This window comes from Cinclus cinclus, chromosome 28 (assembly GCF_963662255.1).
Source record: "Cinclus cinclus chromosome 28, bCinCin1.1, whole genome shotgun sequence".
NCBI classification, from domain to species: domain Eukaryota; kingdom Metazoa; phylum Chordata; class Aves; order Passeriformes; family Cinclidae; genus Cinclus; species Cinclus cinclus.
The window spans coordinates 1,651,711-1,674,777 of NC_085073.1; the positions used below are offsets into that span (position 1 = coordinate 1,651,711).

The following is a 23,067-nucleotide window of genomic DNA, read 5'->3' on the forward strand; positions in this document are numbered from 1 at the left end:
TGTCTCCCTGAAGCCAGCAGGTCTTGGGGTGCTGGTCTGGATGTTTCAGTGTCTATCCACCCACTCTGGGCTCCAGCAGCTCTGCCAGCTGGTTTGGTAGCACCAATGCCCCAGTTTCACCACTTGGTTTCCCTGGGTTTTCCCCAAATCCAGTGTTTTCCACCTAAGGCAGACAAGCCTGACTGACAGAATAATGTCACTTTGAGGCTGAAACTCCTGGGATGGACCCAGGGATCTCAACTCCTCGACTCCTGGCTCCCTGGAGGGAATGTCAGCATGAACCCAGAGAGACATGGGTTCCCATGATGGTGGGAGACAGCAGGAGCAGAGGCTCCTACCAGTTCCCATGGGGTGGGACAGACCACTTTGATCAGGGCCTCACAGAATCATCAAGGCAGGAAGAGGCCTTCAAGATCATCGAATCCAACTGTGTCTCCCATACCACCATAATAACACATAAATCATGTCTCCCCAACTGCCACATCCAGATCCCTCTTGAACGCTTCTATGGATGATGACTCTAGCACCTACCTGGGCAACTTATTCCATTGCCTGACCACTCTTTCAGTGAAAAAAAAAAATCTAGTATCTAATCTGAACCTCCATTGGTGCAACTTGAGGCTATTTCCTCTGGTCCTGACACTTGGCAGAAGAGGTTGATCCCTACTCTGGCTACAATCTCCTTTTGGGAGTTGTAGAGAGCAGTGAGGTCCCCTGAGCACCCTTCTCCAAACTGAACACCCCCAGTTCCCATGGCACCACATGGCTGTGGTGTCCGAGGGCTCTGGAGTGGCTGTGCCAGGGCTGTGCTCATTCCTAACAGCCCCCCAGTGCAGCTCAGCCACCTCCAAGCCCAGCCAAGGATGCCCACATTAGTGCCACAGGGAGCTCAAAACCTCCACAAGCCCTTTGGGAATTGGCCACGGGGCAGCTTTGGTGGGACACAGAGACACCTTGTGGGCAATGCTGGGGTGATGCCACATCAGGGATCTGGCAGTGGGCAGCCAGCCATGTGCAAGAGAGGCAGCTCAGCCTTGGCACAAGGACATCCCGTAAGCAGCTCTGGCTGGAGCAGTGCTAAGGCAGCTGGCTGAGCCCCCAAAATGAGACCAGCCTGAGCCCCTGAAAGGAGACCCAACTCACTGCAGCCCTGGGGAGGGTTGGGGGGAGGCCTGGGGTAATCATTCACCCAACAAGCAGGCTGCTGCCACGGTGCGGAGGGCAGAGTCCCCTATGCGTCACCGGCTGCTGAAACCAGCCCAAGTGCCTTCCGGCCACCCAGGGACACGTGGGACCAGGGGGTAGCTGGGGCTGGGCAGGACCCCAGTATGGCAGCACCCACTGTCCTGGGCCTGGGAAAGCTGATAATAAACAGGAACTCCCAGTGTGGCATTGGGGCGGCTTCAGCTGTGTCACCAGTGTTGCTTGTGCTCCCTGGGCACCTGCAGATGACATAGTGTGAGCTATAGATCCAAGAGACACCAACTTGGAGCAGCCAGATCATCCCTCTCCGTAGGGCAGTAACATCTGGTGTGCCAGAGCCACCCCTGATGCCACCCAACACAGCCCCTGACTGTCCCCAGCTGGCTCCCACTATTGTCCCACCACCGTGGTGCCACAAACTTGCGTTCCACTGCTGCCCATTGCTCTCCCAGGCAGTGGTTAGGGCAGCATGGGGATGGCAGCAGCTCCAGTGGCACGGGCAGTGTGTCCACGGTGCCACCAAGCCCTGTCCCTGTCCCCAGTCTCCCCCCAAGATCTGGCGTAGGGCCTGCACCAGCCAAAGGCCGAGGCTAGCAGCAGGAGGAGCCGGCTCAGCCGGTTTCCAACAGAAACCAGCCCGCACCTGGAATGGCCCCGCAGGGAGAGGCAGTATCTGGGCAGAGCTGACCAAGACCCAGCCTGACACACCCAGCACTGGGCACCGGCAGCACTGGGAGCCCCACGTTGCCCCATGCTGCCCCACACATGTACAGTGGCAGCAGCTCCCACGGGTTTTGAAGCCAAACAAAGCCAAGCGGTGCTGGGACAGCTTCATCCCACGGCCAGGTCCCCAGTTTGGGGCTGTGCCTGGCCCCAGGTGACACCACCAAAAATGCCCGTCGTGGGGACAGCAACGGGGGGCCATTTATCAGAAAGTGACACACACTGTCCACTCCAGCCGTGCACACAGCCAACCCCACCACCCATAATGCTTCCCAACCTCCCTCCCCCCCCCCCATCCTGAGAACCTCAAAGCCTTCCTGGGATCAGCGAGGGCCCTGTTCTCAGCCAGTGCTGCAAAACCACTTGTCCCTTTTCTTGTCTTGGCCATGCAGCACTGAAGTCTCGGATACCCCCAGAGGCTGCTCTATCCCAACCCCACCCCCACACAAGAGTGATGAGCAGATCCCGACCCCCTGCTCTGGGAAAAGGTATCTGGAAGGGCTGCTCCGGACCGAGCGTAAATCAGCAGCAGAGAGGCACGTCCTCCAGCCCTGGGGCGTGGAGCTCTGGTCCTCCGGGGTATATCCCTGCTATGGGACAGAGCTCCAGAAGGGTCACTAGGTCCTGGAGCCGCCCAGAGAGGTACAAAGCACGGCCGGTTCCCCAGCTGAAAGCACGACTGAAAGCCAGAAAGCACAAACGACAGATCCCGGGGGACAGAACTAGGCACTCACCGAGCCTGGGATCCGACCAGGAAGGAGCTGAGCTCCCGGGCTGGTGGCAGTGGTGTCACTCCAGAGTGCCTTGCGTAACCCTTTGTGGCCCAGACTCTGCCTGCAGAGGGGAAGGAACAGGAAGGGGATTCCGGGGCGCTGCCGGGCACAGCAGATCTCCCGGAGGGCTGTCTCTGGTGTCCTCCACATGGATGGAGGATGGAGGATGATGGAGGATGTCCTCCACACGCACTCATCGCCCTCCCAGCGCTGCACCAGGACAGACTCACAGGATGCTGGTGGTAGCGGTGCCTGTAGACAGGGGTTTTTCCCTCCAATCCTTGCCCTGTCCAGGGAAGCGATGGGACTCTGCCTCAGCCTCTCAAACCCTCCCAGCGTTACCCACTGCCCCAAGAGGGGACAGACACGGAGGCCACCCTGTGGATCCCTGTCCTGGGAGGTGTGGGGGAAGCTGGTGATGGCTGCTGCCCCCTCTCCTCCCCTTCCCTTGCCCCTGTCCGCACCTGAGGACCAGGCCCCCGTCATCTCTCGTCCCGCGGGGCCGCTTTCCGGCGGTAACAGCGATCAGGTCCACGCCGCGGGTCTGCACCTCCCGCCTGGGCCGGTACCGCTCCCAGCCCAGCGCCGCGGCGGCGTGGGGGGACCAGTTTCTGCGGAAGCCCCCGGCCCGCAGCCGCCATCCCGGAGACGGGACCATGCCGCCGCCTGCCCCTCCGCTCCCTCCTTGGCACCGGCTGCTCCCGGCCGAGCCACGCGGGGAGCCTGGAGCGGCTCCCGCCGCTCCCCAGGACCAGCCACAGCCGGGAGCCCCTCTGGCGGGGGCCGGCGCCGCCGAGCAGCCTCATTAGTGCCGGTGGCTCCAGCGTTGCCTCCCAGCCCCGGCTACCCATCAGGGACACGCGTGGCCCCGGGGCTCCGAGAACCGGCGGGGCCGGCCCGGGCTGACCCGCGCCCCGAGGCTGACTCTGGCCGGGCGGCGCCACTAGATGGTGCCGCGGGGCCGGGAGGAGCTGGGCCTGGGCCCCGGCCCGTGCTGGGAACCGGAGGCGCTGAACGGCGCCGGGGCCGAGCAGGGGGAAGGGAGCGTGTCCGGGTCCCGGTGGACGACAGGCCCAGTCCAGCCTGGCGGATTGTGCGGCTACCGGGAGCTCTCGGAGACGGGAAAGGGGGGGGCGGATAGGCGGCGCCCGGGACTGGGAAGGTTCCCAGAGGGCCCCGGCCCAGCGGGGGCAGCGCGGCGGGTACCGAGCAGCGATGGGACGGGGGCCGCGGGCTATGCCGCGCAGGGCTGGTCACGCCCCACCGGAGCCCCGCCCTTCCACCTGAGCCACGCCCCGCTGTCATGGGCACCTACAGGCCACGCCCCCGCTGTCATGACGACCGGCAGACTCCCCGCCCCCAGTGGAGTCCCGCCCCAGTGCCATGGTGACCGTAGGCCCCGCCCCCCGACCCTGTGGTGTTTCCCCCTCCACTGGAGGTGTCGCGGACGCCGCACCGTGAGGGACCGACGGGAGTTGCTGCGGCCTCTCTTATCCCTCCGCCCCCCCCCGTCGAATCCCATAGCCCGCCGGTTATCGCGACAACGCTCCACCGCATCGCAATTAACTCCGGCGGAAAAGGCCCATTGTGCTTCCGGCACTGTTCGGGGCGTGTCTGGCCGCGGCGCCACCCGCGTTCTATGGTCCGCGGCGCTCCCAGGGTCCCCCGCGCTGCGGCCGGTACCCGGGAGGAGCGCGGCGGCGGGCGCTGGCCTGTCCGGGGCCTGTCTTGCCCCGGGGCTGCGCCTGCCCGCGGCCGCCATGGAGCTGGAGGTGCCTGAGGAGGCGGAGGGCTCGGCCGCGGCGGGTGCCGGTGCTATCACTCCGGAGGCCGGCGTAGGGGGACCGGACGCGTCAGGAGGTAACGCGCCGCGAGCACCGGGGACCGCCCCTGGCTGTCCCCTACCCGGCCGGGCCCCGGCGTGTCTCCGTGTCCCGCCGGCTCCCAGTGGTTCAGCCCAGCCGTAATCCGGGCCGGGTCCCCCCGCGGGGCGCTCGGAGTGGTTCGGTCCAGCGCCCCCTCTCCCCGGAGTGCGCCCCCCCCAGACACCGCGTGGTCCCGTCCAACTGCTGCTTCCCTTCTCCCCCAGACCCGGGATGGTTCCGCCCCTGGCACGGGATCCTGGGACACCGGGGGGACACCGGGATGGCACTCTCCCCTCGAGAATCTCGGAGCTGCGAGGGGCAGCGGCGACCCCCAGACCACCGTGCCGTCTACAGGCCGCCTATCTCCGGCACTCCTTCCCACCCCGGAACCGTCCCCGTGATGGAGCTGTCGTGCCCATCCCTTCTCGGGGCTCGTTCCCTGGGGATCACAGGGTCGGGGTGGAGGAGTTGCTCGGGGGACCGGGCAGACCCTGGCAGCGGGGGCGGGGGCCTTTGCCGCCGGCCGGGTTCCCTCCCGCCGGAGGGGTCCCGTTTGTCAAGGCCCAGAGCGAGCCCGAGCCCAGCAGCGGCATTAGGAGAAGGTTTGGGTTCCTGAGTGGCAGGATGGATCCATGGGGCTGTGCCTGTGCACCTGTCCCCACCTCCGCTGCTGCCTAATTATTTCTAGTTCATTAACATCCTCAGGATTGTTGGCCTAGACGTGCTCATGATGTTTGGCCCCACTGCTGCTGGCCTGCCGGAGTCCAGGATGCTCAGATGGTTTGGCTGTGTGATAATAGCGATCTCCGTGTAGCCAGGCCTTTAAATGAGCATCATTAGATCTCCTGAGAACCAGCTAATTACAGTGGAAGCTGTGCTCGTTTCGCAGATGTCATCTGCTGTGCTGGGGGTGTGGGTGTCGCATGTAACTTTGGGTAAGGTGCCGGGGTTTAGGCTGAGGGAAGCCATCCCCACCTCTCCTGCTGCAGTTGCTCAGTGCTGCAAAGAAATGCAGGGGCTGGCAGCCTGCAGCCTGCCTTCCCAAGGCTGCTTGCTGTGCTCCCACACACCCTTGGATCTTTTTGGGAGTGTTCTCCCAGCACGGGCAGGGGTGATGCCAAGGAAGGAGAGAGAACCTCTTACTGATCAGAGTCAGGGAACTGTTTGGTCTGGAAGGGACCTTAAAGCTCAACTTGTTCCACCCTTGTGCCACGGGGAGGGACACCAAAGAACAATTAAAATGTCATTTATCGTTCTGATTTCTCTGTCACGTATCTGGTTTTTGGGGAGGATGGAGGGTTGTTGCTCCAAACTAGGCAAAGTATTTATGAAGACTGTTGCTCAAGAAGGGTTTAAGCAGGGAATGTGTACTTTTCCATGAGCAAGTAAATCTGAATTTATGAACCTGTAGGCTGTATTACCTTATGCTGATAGTAAAAAATTATGAAACAGAGCCAGTAATCTCACTGATGCTTTAATTTCTCAAGTCAAGTTGCTTACTCCTCACTTGGGTAGTGTCCAAATTGTGTCACTTGGCCTCAGCTGCTCTTGCAGCTGGAGCTCCTGGGAGCTGGGAACAATGTGCACAACAGCAAGTGAGTTTTGCTGGAGAAGAGTAAACCCTGGGGGAGGCCTTTGATGGGCTGTGGCATGGCATGGCTGCACCCACACAGGGTAGGCTGTACTGCAGGTCTGGGGTTGGTCACTGTGTTCTGTGGTCTGAACTGGGTGACAAATCTCCATAACACTGGTGCCTTTGCTGCTTTGTGGAGGTGTTGAAGTGCCCATGACCCGCCTACATGGGTGCTTTGCCTTGCTTCCCATGTGCTCATTGCTCTGCACGTGCTGTTGATGAAGGATCACCTGTGTGGCTGAAACCCACTGGCTGGCTCATGGCTAGAGAGGAGGCATCTGGGTGCTGTGCTCTGCGTGAACAACATGGCAGGGTTAAGCCAGACTGTGGGTCAGACCAGCACAGACCCTCCTCAAGTCCTCAGTAATTATATAAAAATTACCAGTTAGTTCGGTACAGGAGTAAAACTGCATAGAGAAGGGCTGGAAGTTGGGAGGGCCTTGGCAGTAGATTGACTTAAGGTACAGAGTGTTCTAAAGGGAACTTTTGGAAATCTCATGGTTTGTGTGAGACAGACTTGCTTATTGCTAGCAGCAGGGCTCATTCATGAACACGCAGGCCCAATTCGTCCCTTCCTGAGACGTTGGCTTTGATGTTTTTAAAAGTTTTGTGATCAACTGTTTGAAAGGGAGTTTCAAAATCTAATGGGAGCAAATGCTCGCTGTGCCTTCTCCCTGTATCTTTACCTTCGCGCCCTGGGGTGGGACTGCAGGGAGTATAAGGGGCTGTTCCAGGGTTCTGGTGAGCTGTGGACAGGAGCAGAGGGGTGATGGGTGAGTGCTGAGCTTGTTTAGGCTGGGGTACCCTGATCCCAGGGATGGTTAGGTAAGCAAATGGTGCATCACCATTCCTCTAGCCAGGTGCAGTCTGGAGACACAGGGTCTGGAAACCTTTTATTCAAGGGTGGTTGAGTTATTGGAGAGCTGTTACTACAGAAGAACTGGCACTGTCCAAGTGTTGGACAGCAGAACTGGCCTCCCCCATCTCCTTTCTAAAGTGGGAGTTATCTGTCTGATAGGGAAGTAGAGTTGACATTGGATTTATTTCCATTAGTCAGGTCTCCTATTACACAGATTGCAGTCTGCCCATCACTTATGGTCCAGAGCGGGAGCAGAAACCTCCAATACGTACTTCAAGGTTGGATTCTGATGCTTTAGGGAGCCGATATGATTTAACAAGGAATTACACCCATGTTGGACAACTGTCTTCCTGTACCTCTGCCTGAAGGAACGAAATTAAGATCCCAGCCAGGTGTGCTGTGTGCTGGTGGCACCTGTGTGGCTGTCTGCAAAAACACTGGGAGACTGTTGATTGCGACAGCCCAGGAACAGTATTGCAGCTCTTCCCTCTTAGCAGTGATAACTTTGAAGTGACTTTTGAAGGGTTGCTGGAAGCAATTTTTTCACTGAGCAGATTAGAGATAAGAGAAGAATTCCACCCTGTGGGGCATAAGCAGTTCAATTCATACCAACTCGATGGAGAGGGGAAATTGAAGCGAGCTTATCAGCTTGAGGAAAAATCAAATGTAAACATCATCCCCAGCATGATTATGGTTCACAGCTTCGTTGGATGTCACATGCCTCTGTGGCGTGAAATGGTACTGGTGAGGATGATTACAGAGGGAGTCAGCCAGGCAGGAACAGGCAGAAAAACACCCCACGCCTTGAACTCTTAAAGACCCTGCAGTTACTTCACAGTCAATAAGTCACAGCTCAGCTGCAGGGAAGGAGGAAGGCAATGAAATTAGAATTCAGGCTGCTCTGGAAAATTATTTGTTCTTTAAGATATGAATTGGCTGGAAGCAGGCAGGGAAGCTGGGATGATGGGACCTGGGAAGGGCAGTGTGTATAGCAGGCAGGTGTGGCACTGCCCACAGGATGCTGAGCCCACCTATATCGGTGTCAGGACGGGAACGAGTCCCTGAGAACACACAGGGTGGGGAATGATTATTCTCATTTTTATTAACCAGCATTTGGCATTGACCTGTGTATAACAGCCCATTCCACCACTGCTTGGGCTGAGGCTGGCAGAGCTGTCACTGACTCGTCCCACTTGGGAGGCACATGGACCTCTCTGGACAAGCTCCTTAGTGGATGACCTAAGTGGATTCAGTATGAACAGTGTATAATTTGGGAACTATTATTGAAGTGATTCATTGACATTATGGGCTCTTGCCAGATGCACAGTCTTAATAAATATGGTTTTCCCATATAAGGTGGTTATAGCCTGAAAAGTAGCTGTGGGAATTCCAGCACTTCCTTCCTTCATGGACACATCTTTCAGTTAACACTGAAACTACTACTCCAGAAGTAGTCCTGCCATGGCTGTGTGATACCCTTACAAAGACTTAAGAGCTCTTTTTCATCACTTGCTGCTTCAGTTTTGTCAGTGTTTAATTATTCCCAGCCCTCCTTTTGGGCTGCTAAGCATATTCCCTTGTACCATAATTAAGCTCTGGAGGCCTGACAGGTTCCTCACTGCAACATGGATGCAGTACCATATGCTTGCTGGGACCTACTGGTATGAGATGTGTTTATCTGTTCATGTGGGAGCTGTAGGTGTTATGTGGGGGTCATTAACTTGTTACTTAAAAAGCAGAAGTCACTGCACCTTTTGCACTGCACTGGGAAAGGTCAGAAGCGGAGTGGGAGGGGAAAATATTTGCTAATCCCAGTGCAAGGAGGATTGGCTTTGCTTAGGTAGAAGTGAATGCTCAGTGCTCCCTTCCGCAGCATGGGGAAGGAGCTGCTGGCCATGTCCCTAGCAGGAGATACTCCCTCTGGCATCTTGGGTGCAGGCAAGTGGGAGCCAAAGCACATCCTGCCTTCCCCAGGTGGTCTGATCCCATGGGTGCACTCTCACAGATCTACCCTGGGTCCCAGGGAAGACAGTGGGGGCAGCAGGTATTGGAGCAAGCTGCCAGTTTTGGGACACACTCTCTGATTTAACACAGTGGCCTTGGCACTTCCTTTTCTCCAAGATGGTTATGTTGGGAGTGAAATGGCTCAGAATATTTGAATCACAGAATGAAGGAATGGTTAGAGTGGGAAGGGACCATCTCGTTCCAACCCTCTACTATGGGCAGGGATGCCTTCCACTAGACCAGGGTGCTCCAAGCCCCATCCAGACTGACCTTGAAACTCATTAATAGCTGCAGTATAGGAGGTGCCAAGGTGGGGTGGGGTCTTTCCAAGTCTCTAACCGAGATCTCTGATACTCCCCTTTGATTTGTTTAGTAACCCGGTGACAGTGTTGCTGTCCTTCACCCATCTCCCAGGCCTACAAGCTGGGTCACCTCATGAATGTGCCCAACAACATAATTTTTTATTCACAATAGGCTGATTGTCTGATCATGTCTGTGGGACCAAGCAGAAGCATTGTGCAAACTAGGTGCTAAGCCCTAGTTGTTTGGTGTGGATTCCCTCTAAGTACTTACTGTTAGATAGATAGATAGATGCAGATGCACCTCTGTGGTATTTCACAACTTCTAAATCCGTGGTGAGTGCAGGAACTCATAGTACAAAAATACTGTTGTGTTCTGTTAAGTCTTTAGCAAAGCAGAATTCCTGGCCAAGCGTAGTCTGGATGTTTGGTGCTGGCTGGGGGTGCCTGTGCAGCCATTTATGCTTTCTCCTAATTCTGGGATGAGGACACACACCATGCTGGACCCCTGCTGCTGGTGGTTCTGCCATGGGAATGCACTCACAGATGGGAATGTGATGTGAGCACAGCAGAGAGGGAAATCAAGGCACTGCACAGGCATGAAAGCCAAAGGCTGTTCAATGCTGAAATGAAGCAGAAGCACAAAGAGGAGGAGGGTCATGTAAAAAAACCAAACTTGTGGCCTGTGTGAAGTGGGCTTGGTCTTGATTTCTATCAGCACAAATCTCAGCAGAGCCCAGCATTGCTCACCTGCCTGCTTGGGGAGCATGTGCCAAAGGGAAAGCAGCTGCTGGCTCTCTCAGGCTCTCCACCTCCTCTAGGGAGAACTCATAGACCCAGTCTGTGGACAAGAGCCTGGCTTCTCCAAGAGCCCTGCACAAGCCCGTGATCATGCAGTGATGTTGGGGCTTTTCCTTCTTGGGTAGGTCTTTGAAATACTCAGTTCCCTTGCAGCCTGGCACTTGTTTGTTTTATTTTTTCAGTGATGCCAATAGCTGGATTAGCCTCCAGACTTTCTGGAAGGCATTTTTTGTAATTAAAAGGCTAAAAGTGATTAGAGCAGCTTTTCTGCTACTTTGTCTCCTCACCCACATACTTAGCAGAAAATGCTGTCAACCCCTAATTAAGTGTCATGGTCTTCCATGGTGTATTCTTGTGGCTTCCCCAGTTTACATGTGGGTTTTGGCACTGGCTTGTGGTGAATTACCAGGCTGAGTCAGAGGACATGTTGTGGTGGGGAGGAAATCTGAAGCTGCCAGTGTGCTGGGTTGTCCCAGTGTTCCCAGCCCTGCCCATGCAGCTAGTCATCACAAAACATGTCATGGTAAGACATGTTTCTATCTCACAGCTCTTGGGGGGGATGCTCCAAGTCCCTTTGCTTCTCTTTCTTTGAAATCTGCAAGCTTTCAGCTGCATCAAGCCTACTGCTCTTTCCTAATTGTATTGAAAAAAATACAAATGTGTACAGCTAGAGAGTCAATGTGTGATGTGAAGGGTTCTCTTAATATTTACTGTAACATAGAAGCAGGCTGGAATAATCTACATGTGCAGAAGAGCTGTGTTCTTTTATAGCATGGACCTGGCATGTTCTTTACAGTTGCACCTCTGGCAGATACCTATGTGCTGTTCCTCTGGATAACTGCTCGACTTTGGATCTGGAGCTGCATGAAACAAACTTTGCTGTGTCCAACTGCTGCCTATGTGGTTTGTGTTCAGTGCAAGGAGTATAAATGTTCTGCAGACACATCAAGGGGGCCAGTCTTCATCTCCTTTGCAGAATCTGCATGTTCTCTTTGCAGAAATTACTGCTAGAGAGGGTGAAAAAGACTTCCTGGGAGAAAAAAGAAGTTGTAAACCAGCTGTTTGCCTTTATCCTTGAAGACCTGCTTGTTGCATGAGGAGTGTTTGAAAGGCAAGGGCCCACATTTCAGGAGCACAACTGTAGCTGCTCCTGTTGCACAAGGCACTCCTTGATCCAGGAAAGGGAACCAGGTCATGGCCTGGGGTTTGTCACAAGACCAGCAGATCCATAACTGAAAGGGCCTGGAGATTAGTTGAGCATGGGAACAGCACAGGCAGCAGCTCCTGTCTTTGTTCTGGGTGAAACAGCTCAGTCTCCTGAACTGGGAGGAATTAATGGATTACAAGATGAGGGCAGCTTTGCCTTGTTTGTGGTCATTAAAACGCAGCAGCTCTGCTGGGATGGTGCCACTGGCGCCGTGGCTGGTGGGGAGTTCAGCCACACTGGTCAGACTCCACAGAGCTCAAATGCTGCTTTTTGCTTTACTGCATGATGTTTCACCTCCCCCAGCCAGGGGAATGAGGTTTGGTTCAGCTTCTGCCATGTGCTCTGGCTGCCAGTGTTAAAGCTTTCCTGCTTCTGGTCTCCTGTGGGAGTTCTTGCATGGGTCTTGGTGGCTCCTGGAAAATGAGTTTTTGTGCTCTGAGGGCCTTTTGAGGCACAGCAGCTGTTAACTCTTGATTTAAACTCAGTAACGCTTTTTCAGACAAAGCTCTGTCAAACTGCTGACTCTTCACATTCAAGCTGTGTGTGTTCCTGTACCGTAGCAGACACCTCTGAATTTCTTTTCCAGATGATCTGGTAGCGCTTTGTCCTCAGCCATCTCCTGGAGGAAATGCAGCTCACCAGAGGAAGGGAGTGCTGGGCTGGGAGCCAGTCGGGTCTCTACTCTTTCACTGAAATTAGTAAATCAGAGTAATTCCCCAGCTGTTGTGTGGGTTTTTTTTTTTCCATAGGAGAAGAGTTCTGCTGCTTTGGGGGCCAAGGACCTGAATTCATAGTCATTTAGCAGGGCTGGTGTTGTAAGTCTGTCCTCACTGTGACCCGAACTTTGGGCACATCAGGATGCTGCCCTTCAGAATGGGTGTCTTCGATGTGTCAGACTGTTCTGGTGACCAGATTATGCTTCTGCAAGAGTAGAATTAGTCAAGATAGTTTTGCCTGATCATTTGCTGCCTGACAAGATGTTGTTTAAATTGCTAGCTAGACTTTCCCTTCCCTTGGAGTTTGCTCTTCTCAGTTGCTGCTTCATATTCTGTCACCCCAAGTACATGAAGGTCCAGATTTCCCATGACTGAGACAACCACTGAGACCAGTGAAGTACAACCTGGTGGAGTTGAGGACTGACACAGAAACATCTGTCATCTCCACTGAAAGAGCATTGTTTGCAAAGTCAGTCTCTTGGGAGTTCATGCTTGATGCCCAAACTTGCTTCCTGGCTCCCTGGTTAAGGTTGGGTGCATCACATTTGTGCATCCCACTTGGGCAGAGTGGTCTTGCCAACCCTATGTGGGACAGGGAAGCCAGGGGGGAATGAGGTAGGTAGAATAAAAGCAATTCTCCTCTATATTTAAAGCAGGAGTAATGTAGGTCACCTTATTCTGCTCTCCCTCCTCCCTTTCCTACGGGATGGGAGAACATCCCGGCCACGTGTGCTGCAGGGTGATGATGAGAGGGGACTACCTTTGTCCTGCTGCAGTCGGCAGGATGCTGTGGAGCATCCCGTGATCTTGGGAGGCTTCTCTACCTGTTTATTACCTACTGAAAAAATCAAATATAGATCTCCAACAGTACGGCAGAACTGTCTTGTTTCTGTGCATGAGATGAATGACTTCAAGGTGATTTAATTCAATTATTTCAATTATTTTTGGGGTGGAAATCCTGATTTGTGGATGGAACTGTGATTCTGTTTTAAGGGCAAGTTAACAGCATCCTCTTGAGCTGAAGGAATTTACCTGTTTTTTCACCAGTTATAGTTGGGCAGCAGTACAGTCACAGCACTGCTTCAGATGCTGTTCAGTGCTGGTCCTGTCAGCCCTCCAGTGATGGAGTTGGCTCAGAACAGGATTCTGTCTATGGATATTGTGTATGGATTTTGGGTAGTTTGGGTTGGTGCATTGATACAACTCACAAAGGGTTCAGAGCATTTGAGTATTTTTTATGTAATTTCAAGTTTTGAGAGGTTTTGTAAAGTCCTTTCAAAGCTCAAGACTTGTCTCCTAAGTCCTTTGAGGCTCCCAGCAGACCACAGTGCCAGAAACTGTAGACTCCTAGAATCTCCTGGGCTGGAAGGGACCCACAAAGGTCATTGAGTACAGCTCATGGCCCTCCAGTGGAGCACCCCAAGAATCCCACCAAGTGCCTGAGAGCATTGTCCGAGCACTTGTGGACTCTGAGTTCAGGTGACCTCAGCCACCAGCAGTGGCGTATCCTGCTTTGTCAGCACTGTTAATAAAATCTTGGGAGTCACAACAGCTGAGATAGAACATGGCTGGTTTCTGCCCTTGCAGCCTGCTCCATTTTGTTAACACTTTGTCCTCAGTGGATCCCACACAGGGGACAGCCCAATTTAAGTCAGTTGTCACCTCTGGTGTCCATTGATTTTACCTAAGGTCCTGAAAAACTGAGGGATTTAAGAAAAATGTTCAGGTTTGGCATAAGGCCTAGAAAAATATGTGTGCATTGTACAAAGTGATGGTGATGAGCTGGAGCCTGCCATGGCCACTGATTGGGTCTTCCAGTAGGATGTGCAGCTCTCTTCCATTGTAGGGCTGCAAACTGAAGCTCACCAGGGCTTTGTGACACTGATGGCATTTACCACGTGGGTTAATGGGGGGAGAAGGAAGAGTTCTCTGCAAGGAGAAAGTGATGGACTTTGTTAACTGCTCTAAAAAATCAGGGAAGATCTGCCCATCTTTGTGCTTCCTTGTTATGTTTGACACATTTTGTGACCTGGGCTAAGATACAAGGAAATACTGCCAAAGCTTCTGCTTTGAGTAGGATGAAGCAGGCTGAGGACAAAGATGCTGCAGTAGTTTTTCTTTCTGTAATTTCTCTGCACATCTGATGGACGAGACTTTGTGGATTTTTCAGTATTTCAGTAAAATTGTCTGTAATTATATTTTTCAAAGGGAGGGAGCTGACTAAAATCCTCCTCTGGTTGAGTGCTCCTTCCCTTACTGTGCTAATGGCACTTCAGCAGTCACAGTCACTCCACTCGAATGCTGATGTGGAACTTGGTCTCTCTGTGTTCTTGATTCCGCAGTTTCTGTCAGTGTAGCTGGTTATGCATCCCTGTGCCAGCATGAAGGGGTGGTGTGCTCAATCCCACATGCAGCCGAGAGGGCAGATGTAATACCTGAAACCATTTGTCTTCTCTTTAAATGTCACTTTTAACTGGGTGTCATCTGCACAATGACAGTTTTCCTCCTCTCTGTACGTGTTGGGTGCTGCTCTCTCCATCTGGCTGGCTGTGTGTTGATGGGGGCAGTGTACAAAACACAGAGCATTTGCTGGCAGAAATGCAAACTGTAGAGATAAAAAATAGCCCCTGACTTCAAAGCTGGAATAGAGAGAGCAGAAAATGAAGCTGAAGTCTCAAAGCTGTGCTTGTCACTGTTAATGACATGCTCAGTTACAGACACTTGCTGAGGTGGAATTCAGAATTAAGGCCTTGGGTTTCACTCTTGCCTAACAGGTGGGGATTACTTGAGGGTTTAAATAGCACATGCTATGGGGTGATTTTTGTGGTTGGTAAGGACTGTTTGTTCAGTGATAAGAGCTGAAATCTGGAAGATTAACAATTGCCTTTGCTTAATATAATGGTTTTTCCACCTGTAATTCTGACTTGCATTACAAGACAATGGAGTTTTTTCAGGAGGTGGATATTGTGTTGCATTTTGTAGCTTTTCATAGATTCCTGGAATATCCTGAGCTGGAAAGGACCCACAAGAATCAGTTACAACCCCTATCCCTGCCCAGACACCCCAACAATCCCACCCTGAGCATCCCTGAGAGCGGTGTCCAAACGCTCCTGGAGCTCTGGCAGCCTTGGGGCCGGGACCATTCCCTGGGGAGCCTGGGCAGTGCCCAGCACCCTCGGGGGAAAGAAGAACCTGTCCCTGAGCTCCAGCCCAAGCCCTGACACAGCTCCAGCCCTTGCTGGGCTCCTGTCCCAGAGCAGAGCTCAGCCCCAGCCCCTCTGCCTCCCCTCGGGAGGAGCTGCAGCCCCCGAGGAGTCTCCCCTCAGTCTCCTCTGCTCCAGCTGAACGAGCCAAGTGCCCTCAGCTGCTCCTCAGCCCCTTCCCCAGCTCCGTGTTCCTCCTTTGGACACTCTCCAGCAGCTTTGGGTCCCTCTTACATTGTGGTGACCAAACTGCCTCCAGAACTCAGTGAGACTGCAGCCTCATAATGACTGATATGCATATGGATTTTTTTAATTCCAAGATTCTTCTTCTCCACCCAGCATCTCTTCAGGCTTAAAGTAATTTTGATGGTAGAGAACTGCTGACAGTCTTTCTTGTCTGTAGTCTCAGAGTTGGATGTTTGTTTTCCTTTTAGTATTGGGCAGGAGTCACTGGTGGATTAACTATCTGGGACACTCTTTTAAGCAAGTGGCTTCTGGACTGATAATGCCAGAAAATGTTTATTAAAGAAAATGAGAAACGTGGCAATTTGTGAGGAACTTGGTTTAATATGTACAGGCTCTGTACGGATGGACAAGCTTCCTCAGGGAATGAGACTTGAGGTTTATAACAGTCTCAGAGAGATACTGTGGCTCCCTGAACTCCCAAATTTTAAAACACAAGGATTTGATTTATTTTTAATCTTTTATAAACTGGAAACTGGGAGTGCAAGGAGGCTGGAAGTGCCCAGCATGAAGAGCAAACTGTGACCTAGAGAAACAAGATGGGTTTTAATAGCAGCTGAAGAAATGAAATTAAAATGCAAGTTTTGCTGCAAAGCAGGGTAAAAACTTAATCCGTAAGGGTGAGGTGGGGTGAAAAATTAATTTGAGGCCTGTGGGAGAGGGGGATGTATCTGAATGGCAGCTGCTCATCTAAAGGAAAAAGGAGTGTGTTACAGGCTGGAGTAGCAAGTGCTGCTTGGTACTTCATGTTTTCTATTAGAGCTCCTGCTTTTGACTTGACAAGAAAACAGTCTCCAAATCTCCTTTGCCTTATGACTCACCTTCAAGTGCTGGCAAAACCAGTGCACCCATTTTGGTGAAAAGGAAGCCAAGAAGTCTCATCTAAAGCTGCAGAGCTTGGTCAGGCCCATCCTTAAAAGGCACTGTGGTACCTGCAGGATGGTTCTGCTTCATCACACCTGCCTTCTCCTCTTCCCATGGACAGCCTTCAGCTCCCGGCTGCTCTGAGCCTTTCAGCTGTCCTTCTGCTGTGCTTTGTGACAACTCCCCCACTCAAGCCTGCTTGGCTTCCTCGGTACAGCTGGGGCCCCCCACTGCTTGCTGGGGACAGAGCTGTAGGCTGAAGCCATCTGGTTTGGAAGGAGGCTACTGAATTGGGAGCCAGGAAATGTAGACCTTAAGTCATGAGACTGCCCATGCCAGCCCATGGTATCCTTTATTCCCCACTGAGAACTGTTGTGTAAGTGTTGGCCAGCATCACCACACACCTCTGTCTCTTCCTGCCTCCCCACAATCACCACCATAAACCAGAAAGCTGGTGGTTGGGAGGAGAATCCTGAGAACACAGCTGGGTTGTCCTCTTGGAGATGCTTTTCTGAGGGAGTATTTGATGTCAGTGTGCCTGGCTGTGGCTTCTGTTTCTCTCCAAACAGAGGAGTAGATTGTGCTGTTCCCCCTCTCTTTTGCAGGTCAGTGGTACCACTTGTTTGGCTGATCGAAACTTGTAGTGTTCTGGTTCAGGGGAATGATTTCATTTCTTGTTTTATTGAAGTCTTAGCAAACAGTGTTAAAGAACTTATGCAATTCTTCTGTGTAGTTCAGAAATGCTAAGCTGAAGTTCACTCTATGGAGTTCACTGGCTTGAGTTGTGTGGCTAGCAGGACCAGAGCAGTGACTGCCCCCCTGTGCTGGGCACTGCTGAAACCCCACCTCAGATCCTGGGGTCATTTTTGGCCCCTCACAAGAAGAAAGACGTTGAGAGGCTGGAGTGCATCCAGAGAAGGGAACAGAGCTGGGGAGGGGCTGGAGCAACTGGTGGTGCTGGAGGGGCTCCTCCAGCAACTGGTGGTGCTGGAGCCTGGAGAAGAGGAAGCTCAGGGGGCACCTTGTGGCTCTGCACAACTCCCTGAAAGGAGGGGACAGCGGGGGGGTCGATCTGTGCTCCCAGGGAACAGGGACAGGAGGAGAAGAAACAGCCTCAAGATGGCCTAGGGGAGGTTCAGGTTGGACGCTGGTAAATTTTCCTCACTGGAGTGGTCAGGCCTTAGAACAGACTACCCAGGACAGTGGTGACGATGATATCCCTGGAAGTGTTAAAAAAAAACCAAGTAGAAATTGCACTTTGCTGTCTGGTTTAGTGGGCATGATGACCTTGGATGTTTTTTCCAACCTTAATGATTCTATGATTCATATGGCATCCCAAGTTTTTCCTTGTGTTGGACAGATGCTGAATAAAGCCCTGAGAAGGGCACAGGTTAGGGTTAGGTTTGAGAATCTTGGAGACCAGCAGTTGTTCCTGTTGCATCTGGAGCTTACAAAGTGATTTCAGTGCACATTTATGAGCCATGTAGGCAGCCAGCCTGGGCTTTTCCTGAGGTGGTCACTTGTCTTTGGAGCCCCAATGTTCTCTAGTAGTAGTTCTCTCTGTTTAACGCATGCCTTTCTTCCACCCCCTCACTGAAGAAGAGCTGCTCTGAAACCCACAGCTCAAGATCTGGAGGCTCTGGAAAGCTGGGAAGAGAGCTGACCCAGCTGGCTGGGGTTCAACTCAAAGGTAACTTGTTGTCTTTCACCTGTTAAGAGTCTTCTATCAGACACATGCTAAAAAACCACAACATCACTTCAGAGACACCTTGACCACTCCTCTGTCCTGTGCAAGTGCAGGAATGCTAAGGATGAGGCACAACTTGTGCCCCATGCAAGCTCAGCCCAAACTGGTGCTGCTCCCAGAGGGGTTTGTGGCTGTGCTGGATACAAGTTTGTGCTCAGCCTCTGGGAAAACAGTGCCAGCAATCTGCAGGGTCCTCAGTACCTGGGGGCCTGCAGGAGTGTAGGAGGACAAGCTCTGCAACAGCCTCAGTTCTGCCTGAGCAGCGCCTTAGGAGCCTGAGTGCTCTTTTGAAATTTGCTCTTTGTTTGGGCACATACCTGTGCAGAGTCTGGAGAGCTGGTTCCTATATGAATAAATAAGTGGGCATGGCTGCACTTGGTTAAGTAGAAGTAATAAATTCCTGGCTTAGCCTCTTAAGTGCAAGTCCTCCAGGCCAGGCTGGAGAAGCTGCTTCTCTGCCCCAGCTTTGAGCATGCTGCAGGTCTATGCCAGAACCAGCCTGTCCTTCAGCTCATGGCTGCTGCTCTGTAGGAGGCTGTCCCTGATCGCTGGTGTAACGCAACTGAGACATCCCTGTAGCCCAGCATGGGCAGTAGGTTGTCTCTTCATGCCTTCTTTGTGTGTCCCACCTGTTTGAAGTTCCTAGTAAGAGCTCTAGAGGTAGTTTTTGAAATGTCATTGTTTTTAGGTACCTTCTTTTCAGCTGCTAGCTGAGTCACTAGCTGCCATGCTACAGCCAGGATCCCAGGGAGAAGAGAAACTTCTTGCTGAAACTTTGAGTTACAATTTTGGGCAGCACACTCCATCTTTGGAGCTTGTTCTGTTGTGGCTTGTTTTCTTCCATCTGTTCAGGTGCCTTTGTGAGAGCAGAGCAGGAGCACCCGACCAAAACACTTGAGTCACAGAGAGCAGAAGGCCTTAGCTAGGCCAGTGAGAAAAGAACATGGTAATGAGCAATAATGTAAATTTATTCTTAACCTCCAACTCCCCACACCTTGTGTAAGTAGCTTTTGCCCTGGAGATAATCCCCGAGTCTGACAGCACAGGGGCCTCTCTGTCCTGTCTGGGGGATATTTGCTCACAGAGCCCCAGCTGGAGCAAAGACTGGAGGCTCAGGACCCCTCCTAGGTACCAGCCCCCTCAGTCTGGGAAGAGGGGAGATGTTGGCATATCCAAGGAGGGGAGAGATCATGGAATCACAGAATAGTTTGGAATGGAAGGGACCTTAATGCTTTTTTTGTTCCACTGCCTGCTATGGGCAGGGACACCTTCCGCTAGGTCAGGTTGCTCCAAGCCGCATCCAACCTGAGCTTGAACACTACCAGGGCTGGGACAGCCACTGCTGCTGTGGACAACCTGTGCCAGGGCCTCACCACCCTCACAGCCAAGAATTTCATCCCAATATCTGATATAGCACTGCCCTCTGATAGTGGGTAGCTGTTCCCTCTTGTCCTGTCCTTCTAAGCACTTGTCCAAAGTTCCTCTCTTGCTCTCTTGGAGCCCCCTCTAGGTACTGGAAGGGGCTCTGAGGTCTCCCTGGAGCCTTGTCCATGTGAACACCCCCAGCTTCAGAGCAGAGGGCCTCCATGGGCTCCTGGATTTGCTCCAGCAGCTCCCATATCCTGTTGATATTGGACCCCAGACCTGGAGGCAGCTGTGCAGGTGGGATCTCACTGGAGGAGGGCAGAGGGGCAGAATCCCCTTCCTCAGCCTGCTCTTCACAGTTCTTTTGATGCAGCCCAAGGGGATCCATTTGAATCTACCTGGAGAGAAGAATTTGCAGTAGCTGGGATGGATTAAGCAGAGTTTCCTCCTGAAGTGCTGGCCAGCACTCACTTTGCTTTGCTGTGGGGTCTGGATGGGTGGTGCAGGAGAGGCAGAGGCAGCAAGGGTGGTGAGGTGCTGCCAGGCAGGCACAGGACATGCTGATGGGCAGCAGTAGAGTTGGAAAAGTGAGTTTTGAATGAGGCCAAGAAACCAGCTCAGATGAGCTGTATCTGCAGCCTGGAGAGCTTGGGTTTCTCCTTTTTACATCAGCAAAAACTCAGGTTTATTTAGAAGTAGGTCAGAGAATCATGGAACCATTAATGTTGGAAAAGACCTGCAAGATTATCAAGTCAAACCTTTGGTTTCTCAAAGAAGAATGTGTCACTGCTCTGCTTTTCTGAGCATGTTTTCTTAACTATGTGTTTTCATTGGTACCCAGTCAACTTGAAAACCATGTCTGAGTGCAGAGGATGTGCTCTTAGAGGGGTGTGTCACAACCCACACTCTTAAAAAGTGGAAATGCAACCTAATGCTTATGCCTGGATATCTGTTACTGAGACAGGTAGACGTTAAAGATGTCCAGGCCTTGTCCTCAGCATTGGGATGCAAAGTTCTACATTGCACTGTTGTCAGCAGCACCTGTGGCAAACCTAGAAGTGTTTGATGAAGGAGTTTGTTGGCTGCTCCCATCAGGCTGGGTACAAGGACTTTCTCTCCAGTGACGCATGTTGTACGTAACCTTGCTCTGAAATCCCCTTTCAAGTCTCTAGTGCTTGAGCACTCTCAGAAAATCTTTGTCAGGTGACATTAGCCAGAGTGGAATTAAATTTTACAGGATTTAACCAAGCAGCTTTGGCTACAGAGTAAATCAGGAAATGCCCCAGTAGGTAAAAATCCAGGTGCATCTTTGGGATGTCTTGTGAAGGGTGGCCTGCAGCCAGAAATGCCATTGGGATACTGGAATCCCACAAGTTTAAAGCTGTATTGACCATGGGGACATCTGTGTCCTGGTGTTGTGGTAGGTGGTTATTGGGAAACTTCAGGTAGATTTCCTTACCTTCTTTGACTATAGTAACTGGACTTGAACATATTTTTTAGAATGTCAGAAAATGGTGGATATCTTTTGTGGGTTGCATTCTTGTATTCTCAGACTAAATTAGATTAGAATAATTCCTGCTGGTGGGTGAGCAAGGGGGCTGGTCTTGTTTGAGGAAAACACTTTTAAGCAGTGGAAGTTACAAATTATCTGGCCGATCCCTGGTGGAGGGAGACAGGGCTGAGAGATAAAGTCGGGGGGATAGTTTGTCACTGTTTCATGTAGCCTGCAATCCAACCCTCTTGATGTCTGCTGTGCTGCTGCTCCTGCAAGCAGCTGGAGTGATTCCTTTGTATTGTCAGTGCTCCCCCCAGACAGGCTGAGATCCTTTGCAGGATACTCAGAGAAGGAATATTGGAAAGGGAGCCAAGCTGATGTGCAAAGGCATCCTCCTGCTCTAGTTAAAGGGGGTTTGTCCTCTCAATAATAATATCCTGTGCTGTTTATCAGCATAATAAATTTTGGGATTGACCACAGTGAATATATCCTTTTTCCAGCTAGCAGTTCCCTGTCCTTTGCCTGGCACCTGCCTTGCAGGTATCCTCACAGAGCCAGTGAGTTCCAAAAGGAGCTTGGCTGGTGAAGAGGCTCCAGCAACACGAGTCTGTGTACCTGGCTAGGAAGTGCTATGGGCTGACACTAAGCCCCAAATAGCCAAAGCCCTGAGCTGTGCCATGATGGGAACCCTTGGTATTTGGGACAGAACAACTGTTCTGGCTGTGGCAGGCAGGGTGTAACCTGGATTAGTCAGGTCATGCTTCTCCTCCTTTATTAGGGGCACTGGGAGAGCAGCATATTGGAGCATGGAGGTGAGCCTCCTTCCTTGCACATAGGTAGGACATGTTAAAGGTCCTGGATCCTGCTTCTCAGCAGGAGTCTGCAGGCAGGGGTAGTGGGATGCTTGGAAAATGAAGGAGGGAAGTGAATTCCTTCACTTCCTTGTGCTTCTCTGACCTGGATTTAAGAAGTGGCTCTTGGGGACCTTGTGGCAACTGGAAACTCCATCTGAACACACAGAATCCCAAGGGCTGCCTGAGGTCATGTTCTCCATTCAGGTCCCCAGTGATTTTGCAGCACAGCTAGAAAGGCAGCAGGAGATGTGTCCTCTTGCTGCCAAACCACAGCTTTGGGCAGGCAGGAGATGCTTGAGTGAGTGGATTTGGTGGGTTGGAACCTGCTAGTAGGGGATTTAAAGCTCATGCTACCCTTGAACAAAGGTAAGGGCAGCTGAATGTTGCTCTGGCTCTTCTGGATAATTGTGAGGAATGTGGCTTCAGAGTCCTTCAGCCTTTTACAGCCCTGCTCTAAATTGGCGTTGTGGTTTTAGTGCAGCAGCTCTGTGCCTGAGTGTCTAACACAGGCACAGAACTGGCTCAGTCCTGCAGAGGTGACACTTCCTGCTCCACGTTTGCTGTCACTAATCCTGATCAAGCTTTGTTGTGAGTGCTGGTAGGCAGATTGGACTTACAGGTTGTAATAAACAAAGAAGCCAGAAGCTGGGATGAGGCTGGCATTTCCAACACCACACCGGGTGCCTGACCTTGGGAGCCTCTTGCCTTCCTGCACCCGCTGCCCGTGAGGGACGTGCTGGGAGCGTGTGTTCTTCCACTCCACAATCCTCCTGTGGCCAGCATGTGGAAGGGAGCAGGAACACGGTGTTCAGATAAGGCTGCACCTTTCTCATGGAGCAGATGTTTGCCGGAACATCCCACTGGATTGCGTAATTACTGATCCGAGTGGCTGCAGCCTGTTCCGCTGCTGGGTGGCAGCTATTGTGTGCTGCTCTTGATGAGATTTTTGTTTTGCTTTTTGTCACTGTGTCACACGCTTTGGGCTCAGCACTCCAAAATTGTCCTTTTTCCACATGCAGCTGATCCAAAACAAGAAAACAAATCAGTTCTTTTTGAATTTAATTTCCCTGGCCTTGTCTTGCTCATTCCTCACTATAATTGGGCTTTGGCACTGTAAGTGCTTTTCTGGGGAGTTGTTAAGGAAATGTTCCAGTGTGGTGATGTCCTGGCTCAGCTCCCTGAGGAGGGCTGCACCCGGGATGCTGCACACCGG

General features: G+C 52.3%; 1 protein-coding gene across 3 annotated transcripts in view; it reads left to right on the plus strand.

The window, feature by feature from the left end:
• Nucleotides 1–4,436: 4,436 nt before the first annotated feature.
• Nucleotides 4,437–23,067, plus strand: part of PIP5K1C (phosphatidylinositol-4-phosphate 5-kinase type 1 gamma) — a 49,296-nt gene continuing 30,665 nt past the window's right edge. For all 3 annotated transcript variants that reach the window (XM_062509873.1, XM_062509871.1, XM_062509872.1), the window contains exon 1: nt 4,437–4,559. In XM_062509873.1, coding sequence (XP_062365857.1) covers nt 4,460–4,559 — 100 coding nt within the window. In that variant the 5' untranslated portion in view covers nt 4,437–4,459. The remainder of the gene's footprint in view (nt 4,560–23,067) is intronic.